The following is a 9,865-nucleotide window of genomic DNA, read 5'->3' as shown; positions in this document are numbered from 1 at the left end:
GAGAGAGAGGAGAGAGAGAGACAGAGAGAGAGACAGAGAGAGAGAGAGATTGAGAGAGAGAGAGATTGATTTTGAGATTCTTATTAAGTACCTTCTTCGAAAATGAAGGAAAAAAGTGTGGCCAGTGAGGCTGGTGAGCAGGGAACCAGGACAGTCTTCAGCTTCTCCACTGCTACAATGACTGACACGACCTGCTTGAAGCTCTTCTTGTAGTGTTTGTAGGAGATCTGAAGCTGGATGCCCTCTTCTGGAGAACAGGGGTCCAGGTCTGGGAAACCATACTTTGGAGAAAACAAGGGAGTGAGTGTGCGGAGGTGTCAAGGTAGGGATTTCTGTTTCGAGAGGAATCAGAGAAGTAGAAAGGGCCTGAGGCCTAAGCGACCTTCTAATGAGAGACAATCGCTTAGTTCTCTGAATCCTAGAAAGGGTGAGTGGTATATCCAGAGATAGGCCTGTGAGAGGCAGAATATGGATTTTCTCATGCTTGCATGATATTCTTTTATAATAAATCTGTTCTTAAAATTTCTCTCATACCTAATGCTCGAACATGCTGCAGGAAGGATGCTAGGCTCCCCAGAGATCCTCTGAGTCCTGCTTGTTACTTTTCACTTGTGGCTCAAAGGGGTGAAATGATTTGTCAAGGTCAAACAGGAAGCTAATGCTTTCTTCGTCTTTTTCAACTCAGTTCACTTTTTTAAAAAAATTTTTATTAGAATTTTAATGAAAGTTTACAGAAAAGTTGGATTTCCATTCATTTGTTGTTGCACATTTTCCTCCCTCCCCCTACCTTCCCTCAGTTCAACTTTTAATTTCTGTCAGCTATATCTTGTCATAAGCTCCATTCCAGATAACAGAGAACTATTCCAGCATGAATGTTGACATTGGATAAATGTTAAGGTCATCTTCTCTGAGGATCAGAGTTTGACTCAAGAGAATGGTAAAAGGAGAATCAAATCTTAGGAAGCCTTTTGGCCCAGGCAGCCTCCCTAACACGAGGCAAAAACACTGTCAGCACTGGCCCTTGTACCCTGGCTTTCTCCATCATGACTTGCCAGTAGATTACCATCATGGTATGTGGAGCTGCCTTGCACCCTGCATCTACTCCCCTGAGAGAGGCAGAACTCATTCTGTTGCAAAATATCACAAGCGCAAGATGGCCCTGACTCTTCTTTGAGTGATTTCTGTATCAAAGCCCAAAGCCCTTCTGTAGATTGGAAACCAAATCAACAGCCTCACCTTCATCTGTTTGGGGCCATCAATCTCAAAGCACCGGTCATTATCATTGCTGCTGTAATAAAAACAAGAGAAATTACTTCATTATGTCTCCTATGCTACTTTATTTATCTTTCCCTATAAGAAGTCTTCTCTGTTAATAGGACACTTCAAATGACTTAAAACTCAAAAGTACCTAGAGATTTCTGACAAGTTCCATGGTGATAGTATGAAACTGTCTAATGCATGGGTTATCACGTTGGAACAAGGCAAGACACCCAGGGTGCTCCCTGTTGATTCCCTGAGACTTAACCTTTGGAGTCAATTAAAAATCTGAATTTGCCCTCTCACTGGAGTCAAATGTTGCAAAGAGGTCCCTTGCACTGTTTATTTGGAATCTTTTTCTCCAATTTGCAGTGCATAGGAAGTATCTGAAGTGCAGTGTATAGGAGAACAGACTTTAGTGAGAAATCAGTTTGCAAAGATTAATTTGGAACCCTGCCTGCCGTTGAAGAGACAGAATGGGGACAAATCTGGTTTCCAGGCATAATGAAGACCACACTCATGAAAGGGGGGTATCCCGCTCTTGGGACTTGTCTTTCCACTGACCTGTAGTAATTCATGATCTTGCTGTCAAATTCAGAGGCAACTGCCATGGCTGTTTCAGAAACCTGTGTAAAGAAGAAAGGGTGACCATTTAATCGTCGTTTCCAGGCCCTACTAGCTTCTCTCAGCACCTAGAATATGGTAGACATGCAAAGAAACAATCTTGGAATGAATACATTCATACACGGAAGAGCTAGAGGTAAATATTTGTTAGTGTAAACTCAAGCCATGAATGTATTTGTTAGAAGCAATATAGCACTTGGAACAAAGGCCTTGACATTTATCTCCCAAGTAACAGCTGCTAGAAAAGCAGTATCTATTTCTAGAATGTTTCATAAACCATCTCATAGCTGGCAAAAACCCTAATGCTCAGGCAGAGAAAGAGAGACAGAGATTGACTTATTTACTTACACTTAGGACTTAGTTATTTGTAAAAGTCAGTTAAAATCATCATACCTCAATGATAAGGATTGGCAAGAGAGAATCCGGGTAGGCCTGTGGTGCCTCCAAGACGTTCACTCTTCCAATTTGTCTCACTCTTGCTGTTTTATTGCCTCTAAAAGCAGAAGTGGAGAGCTGAGAAATTTCCCTTTTGGCCAACTGATTTCGCAACCAAATAAAAAGAGAAGATTGGTGGGAATGTCTAGGACAGGGGGCTGGGAAAGTAAAATAATTCTCCAATACATAGAAGGGCAAAACATGTGTCATCATGCAATATGTTGTTTTTCTGACAACCATTACATAGTTGAAATCAGTATTAAAATATTTATCTTTTCCTAAATTAAAAAGATACTAATTTAGAATTTCTAGGGCAAAAGGAAGAAGACACAGATACACACATTGATATGAGCACACATCTTCCTTCTCCAGGTAGGAAGGATCCTATACTTTGTAAATTGGCCTAATAAAATGACAATGACTCTCCCAGTCTGGATTCTGTATCTCTGAAGTTCTTGGTCAACTTCAGGAGCCACTGGTCACTTGTGCATAGGACAGAGAATATGCACTTTTGCAGTCATGCAGATTCTTAAGGAAATTCTTTGTTTTCCCTCCTAAAGTTTCACTCTACAAATTAGCCACTGATTTCCAACCTCATTAATGCCACTGCCACCTTCCTCCATGTATCTGTACTGGGATTAGAGATCCTGGTGATCTGGTGGCTCTATCTGTGGTCCAACCTGACAGAGCACACAGAGATGACCTCAATTCATTGCTCTTGATTGGAAGGTGAGAAAGGAGGATGAAGGCCTGTGACCGAGAAGGAGGTATGCAAGTGTTCCAAATGTCAGTGCTTAGTTAATTCCTTCTACTTCTAGGGCTTAGGATAGATAGGTCAAGAATTTTGAGCTACCTCAATGTTAAGAAGACAAAGATTCTCACCACTGGATCAATTGGCAGCATCAGGATGGATGGTGAAGAGATTGAGATTGTTAACAACTTTAGTCTGCTTGGCTCCACGGTCAACACTCTTGGCACCAGTAGCCAGAAAATAAAAAAAAGTATTGCAATGGGAAAGTCTGCTGTTAGGGACCTCTCCAAAGTACTGAAGAGCAATGGTGTCTCTCTGGAGACTAAGGTGCATCTGATACAGGCTATGGTCTTAGAACTCACTTGTTATGCAAGTTGGACAATGACTAAGGAGGATAGAAGGAGAATTGATGCCTTTGAGTTGTGGTGCTGGAGAGGAGTATTGAATGTACTCTGGACTGCCAAGAAAACAAACAGATTCATCCTGGAGAGGGTTAGATCAGGCTGCTCCTTGGAGGCAAGGATTCTTCGTCTGACATATTTTGGACATGTTGTAAGGAGGGAGAGGTCCTTGGAGAGGGACATCATGCTTGGGAGGGTGGGGGGACAGCGCAGGAGGGGAAGGCCCTCTATGAGGTGGATTGATTCAGTGACTGGGGTAATCGGGATGGGATGGGCAGTGAGATTGGCACAGGATAGAGGAGGGTTTAAGGCTGTTGTACATAGGGTCGCTATGAATCACAAGTGACTCGATGGCACATAAGAACAACAACATTTTATGCATCTTCCAATTATAGAATTGCAGGTTTTGGAGTTTTCTAGTGTGCTCTTGTCAGTGAGCATCTGTGTGTCCTTAATTTTCTTTCTAGCAATCCCACTCTGTCTAATGGGATCACTTATGTGAAGGTGTAAATCATTAATTAAGTGTGAATAGTAGATGAAGAAACCAAGGCCAGCAAAGATGGAGTTATTCATGCAATGTCAGTGTGGTCGAAGTAGGCTGTATGAATTCTAATTCATACAACCTCAAGGGAAATTTTGGACATGTGGGACTATGCCCCTTGATGTAACAGTTTCTGTGGTTCTACTATGTCTCATCCTGACCCCATAGAGCAAACACCAAACCTGGTCACCTTCCGGACCTGTTTTGGGAAGTGAAACCATTGTGTCAAACAGTCAGATTGCACAATGTGTGTATCAAATCCTTTCTGCCCTTGTGGCTTCTGAGGGTACAGAACTTCCTTCCTATATTCAGGAAGTGGAAAATATCTCCCTATAGAAATAGTAGAACTGGGGGAAATAGTAGAGGAGTGATGACGTGGGAGGTGGTGATGCAAATTCAAGGAAGTGGAATAAGTGCAAATAAGGAGCTAATTATGCCAGGATGTTGTGGGGAGCACCAGCTTTGGGTATTTCTTCAGCTCCTGAGTCACTCAAAATCTTCTCTGCTACAGGTTCTCCTATTGCCTGGCAAGTCATTCCATGACAGGAGACTGGTATTTTTTCAGAGCTGCAAGTACCTTGGTACCGTCTTATGCCTGATCTTGGACTTTCCAAGTCTTTCTTACCAATGTTGGCTTAACCCCAATGATCTTCAATCATTTTTAACAAGAAAACAAGCAGAATAATCATATATTTGTTTTTATATATGTGTATAAATATGGGTATAAATGTGTGCTCTTTGCAGTGATCCTATGGGTTCCTTGTTTTCCCTCTTGGTTAGAAAGAACTGAACAATGCTGGTCCTCACCCTATCACATTCTATCATCTTCATTGAGTCTGTTCTCCATCTTGTACCCAGGTACTGAGGGAAGAGAGAAGCAACCTCCAGGGAACACCTTATTCTCTTTTCTGGCCTACAATGAGGAGAGTTCAAATACATGGGTGGTTGAGGTGGATCTGGTTAGGTGAAAAGGTTTAAGTAAATGTAACCACTGGGAGTGTCTTCCTTCCAGCTTAGTCATTATTAATCTTTGAAAGACTAATGAAACCTTGTATATTCTTTTGAACTGAGTAGTTTCCAGAGATTTCCTTTTTTAAAGCGTTATCGCACATAACAGGCATGAAAGAACAAGTTACTTATCCTAGATATTTGGAAACTTTTCCAACAAATTTCCAGATAGTAAATATTTCAAGCTCTGCAGGCCATGCCATGCCATCTCTGTTATAATCACTCAAATCTCCCATTATAAGAAAGTAGCCATACCCACTACCCAACTGAGTGGGCATGGCAGGATAGACTTGCAGGTTATAATTTGTGTGCTCTAGTCTTGTACTTTTAGGCACTATGCAGTTTGCTCACATAGTGACTCTATCTATGTACAACAGAATGAAGTACTGCCCGAGCCTGTGCCATCCTCATATATATCAGTGTGCTTGAACTTATTGTTAAAGTCTTGTGTCAATCACCCCATTGAGGTCTTCCTTTTTTTACTCACCCTCTGCTTTTCTGTAACATCTCTCAGTATTGCGACTCAAAGCTTGAAATGGTTTTTCAGTTCTTTCAGCTTGAGGTGTTGAGCAATTTCTTCTCTTTTTATTCTCCAACTCTAGCTCTTTGCACATTCTGTTAAAATGTTTTGTCTTATTGACCTGCCATTTGAAATCTTCTCTTCAACTCTTTTACTTCAGCACATCTTTCCTTTGTTTTGGTTTCTCAACATTCTAGTGCAATTTTCAGACTCCTTTATGGCATCCATTTTTGTCTTTTCTTTATCACTCATCTTTGGAATAACCTTTTGTTTTCTTCATGGATGATGTCCTTGATGTCATACCAAAACTAATCTGGTATGACACTAATCATTAATGTTCAATGTTTCAAACCTATTCTTAAGATAGTTTTTTAAGTTCAGATGAGATAGACTCAAGGTTTTATTTTGGTTCTGGCAGGCTTCTCTAATTTTCTTCAGCATCAATTTGAATTTTCAGGTGAGTAATTAATGAACTGCTCTATATTTAGCACCTGACCTGGTTTTTACTGCTGATATTGAGCTGAAGGAACTGAAAAACTAAATCAAGTCTCGAGTTGCTGAGAGATGCTATGTGAAAAGTCTCAGGAAGCATCAAAAGAAGGTGGAGGGGGCCCTTTCGACCTTCTCTATATGAGTCATTTTGCTTACCTTTCAAATCAACAATAAAGGCCTGTTAGTTTCTTGGGACTAGCTTCTTTATTTCTCTCTCTCTCTTTAAACTCTTTTTTAAAATCTAACTTATGTTTCACTGACTAGGAAGAATGCCCACTCATAGGTCAAAATCTCCTTTCCATTTCTGTGTGAGTAATGCAAGAACCTGCCTAGACTCCTCATTGGTCTGGCTGGTACCCTTCAAAATAGGCCAAGCTTCTCCCTCCCTGTTTTATCTTTTTGTCCTCTGACTTTCCTTCTGGTCCCAAAGGTTGAAAGCCATTTACCATTTGAATCCAACAACATCCAACAGTGGCTGTAATTCTCAACCACCTAAATCTATCTCTATGATCAAGGTAATATGAATGAGAAGTCAACACAGACTAAGTCCAGCTTTTCTTCAGAGTCAACTTCTAAAGATGCCTGAAAGCAAAAGCAGTCTTTTCTTCTCTTGCCTGCTCACCAAACCAACTCCCAACTAATACCTATCCCTCTAACCCAGCACCTCAAACACAAACAACCAAAATAGGACTCCTCCCTTTAATGTCCAGCCTGGGAATGATAACAGGAGCTCCTACTAACACTACAGGCTTAAACATCTCCCTAGAAAAACTCCTCACTAGACTGTCTGAGACCAAATGACTCCGTAGTGGCAGTTGTATTACAAAATAGAAAAAGACTTAATCTATTACTTATGGAAAAGGGTGGACTCTGCCTGTTTCTAGGAGAAGACTGTTGTTTCTTTAAACTAACATCCTAAATAGAAAACCAGACACCCAGTAGCAGCTAGGAATACTCTCTTGGCTACCCCCATCCTAATCCCTTTCTAGTCATAACTTCCCCCCCTCCCCATGCTTGCTGTTTTATAGTGGAGTGCCTCACAGCCATCTCCCTAGCAACTGCCCAGGAATACTGAAAACGATGCTTCTCCTTCAGACCTTACAGGAAACCATCACCAGCTCCTCCTATATTGCCTGGCCCTGAAGGCCAGAGATAACTCTGTTCCTAATTACTATATTGCTTTGAGATCTGTAATGGAGGAAGAATGTCACTGTTGCCCTCAGGCCTAAATATTCCTTGAAGAAACTTGTTAACATCTATTTCCTGATAAAGTGACCCTTGTCCACAAATTTCCAGCAAAATATTATCTTCCAACCCTCTTGTCTGCCCTGGCACCATTTTCTTTTAAAAATTTTATTATTTTTTTGTGTATGTACCATCAATTCTGATCTGACTGGCACAGGAGGAGATTATTCCTCCATCTCCAGTAGAGCACCTGGTGGATTTGAGCCACGCACCTCTGGAATTGCAGTAGAGCTTCTTGCCACTAGGCCACCAGAGCTCACCCCTGGCAGCATTTTGACCTCTGCAGTCAGTCACTTGGCATCCCCTTCAGACCAGCAATAAAGGCCTTTTGGGACCAGAAAAAAAAGGAAAAGAAAAAGAAAAAAACCTGATGGGAATACACAGAGACACTGCACCGAAAAGAATTGACTAGCATGGAACCATTTTAGAAAGCAGCATATGATCAAGACTCAAAGGTAATGATGGAAGAATTTCAAGGTGCACTGAAGGTATTGGCAAAAAATAAGGTTCCAGAAATTTATGGACTACCAATTGGCATGTTTCAAATGACAGATACAATCTTGAACATGCTTTCTAGTATGTTCCAGGGAATTTGGAAGACCTGGCCACCCAGTAGGAAGACATCTGTATCCCAAGATAAATGATCCAACAGAATGTGGAAATTATTGAACAATATCATCAATGTTGTATGCAAATGGAATATTGCTAAAGTTTATCAAATAACATCTAGAACAGTGCATTGACACTGCAGAGAACTGCCAGAGTCAAAACTGGGTTCTGAAGAGGTCGTAGCGTCATTCTGGAATACACAGGGTTAATAGTGTCTCTGGTACTAGTGGCTGAGGAATACGTGCAAAAGGACTTGGCTTCAATGCCTGAAAGCAAGCACACAATACCAAGAACGGATGGGACGGAAAGCAGTCTCATACTCCCTGGAACGTACCAACATAAAAGAGATCTGAAAATTCTCTGTTAAACAAAGGCTATTTTCTAAAGTTCTTGGTAAGGTTGTTAGGAGTGCAGTAAGACCCTGTTCATGAGTAGAAAGATGTTTTCTTGAAAACTGTTTATGCCTATCTATGCTTTGTTCCATATTACCTGTGCTTTGTTCCACATGTTTAAATTTACCCACCTTATGAGATCATGCTTTACTGTAAGCTTTGATTTTCTGCTAATAAAAAGAGGGGCTTCACAAACTCTCAATGTCATTTGTCTGAGAGAGCGATGACCCCCTGAAAACCCACATTTCTTCTCACTGGTCTTCTCTCCGCAAACACACAAACAACATTTGGTGCCCAACCGTGGGGCTCGAGAAGGTAAGATTGGGTACGGGAAGAAACCGAAAGTGGGTTCACTAGGAGAGAAGCGAAGCTTTCGGCATATGTTCAGGGCAGAATTATGAGGAATTCCCAGAGAGCAGAGCAGCAATATATAGCTGTTTTGCAGGGCCTCTTATAAGGCTCTGGTATAGGGATTTCTAACAAATCCTTTAAAAAGTTATTTAAAGCAGTGAGAAAACATTGTTATTGGTTCCATCCAACAGGAAGGAATCGGTTGAATCTTAAAGTTTGGAAACCCGGTCAGGAAAGCCTTCAGGAGGACGCATCAGACAGGAAATCCTACATCTCCTGTGGTGCCTCCTCCTCCTATAACTGAGGAAGAGAAAGTAAAAATCCTGATTTGCTAACAGAAAATGAAAGCTTTTTAAAAATTCATCAGATTGCTGAAAAAAGTAGAAGGAAAACCTTTTTTTGCAGTTGTTTCAGTTTGTACAGAAACACTGATTTAAAATAGTGAGTAGTGCAAAGTTAAATTAAAAAACTTGGCTAAATATTATGAGAAATTTACAAAAAGCACATCAAAAAAAGAGAACAGGTTCCTATTGATTTTTGCCAGCTTAGGCTTTATCATAATATAAATTAATAATGTAAATAATTAGATAGAATTAATGATACTTTATAATGAATATAAATTAATATGCTATAGGCATAGTAATAATATCTATGCATGATTGTGCTCATAAGCCAAGAAAATTGCTAAAAGAAATGACTGAATATGTATATGAATATTAAATAAGTGATATTACCTTAAAAAGGGGTAAAGCTGAAGTCAAGAAACAGCCTTTGTAACATTCATAAAAAGCCTTAAGAAAACACAATCCTGAAATTAGTGTGTGCTAAACCAAAGAATGCTCTTCCCCGAAAATTATTCATAATTTAAAACACAATTTAGAAAAAGAAAAAAGGTGCCAAGACTCAAAACAGAGGCCTCTAAATATCTGTTAATTATTCTGTGGTTTGTTGTGGTTTTTTTTGTTTGTTTGTTTGTTTTTTGGTTGTTGTTTAAGTTTGCTGTTGTTTCTTTGTTGTCTTTTTTAAATTACTTTGTTTCTTTTTCATTTCAATGAACATCTACAGGCGAGGGCGACGCAGCGCGAGGGCGAGGCCACCAGCTGGGGGAACGCCTTCGCCAGACCAGGGAACACCGGGGGAACGCACGCCGCCGCCCGCCAGACCGGGGGAACGCCGCTGCCAGACCAGGAACGCCGCCGCCAGCCGGGGGAACGCACCCCGCCGCCAGCCGGTGGGAAC

The 9,865-nt window shown here is 40.8% G+C and overlaps 1 protein-coding gene across 1 annotated transcript in view; it reads right to left on the bottom strand.

The window, feature by feature from the left end:
- The window catches only part of LOC102869871 (interleukin-1 beta-like), a 9,391-nt gene extending 7,523 nt beyond the window's left edge, over positions 1-1,868 (bottom strand). The window contains exons 1-3 of the mRNA XM_006903139.1: positions 1,822-1,868; positions 1,237-1,288; positions 92-281 (exon numbers count right to left, since the gene is read on the bottom strand). Coding sequence (XP_006903201.1) covers positions 92-281; positions 1,237-1,288; positions 1,822-1,868 — 289 coding nt within the window. The remainder of the gene's footprint in view (positions 1-91; positions 282-1,236; positions 1,289-1,821) is intronic.
- Positions 1,869-9,865: the final 7,997 nt, after the last annotated feature.

Source organism: Elephantulus edwardii, unplaced genomic scaffold (genome assembly GCF_000299155.1).
Source record: "Elephantulus edwardii isolate Elephantulus edwardi_28Jun2011 unplaced genomic scaffold, EleEdw1.0 scaffold00519, whole genome shotgun sequence".
In the NCBI taxonomy this organism is placed as follows: Eukaryota; Metazoa; Chordata; class Mammalia; order Macroscelidea; family Macroscelididae; genus Elephantulus; species Elephantulus edwardii.
Note: the sequence above shows the minus strand (reverse complement) of the source record. Positions and strands in the feature narration are given on the sequence as shown.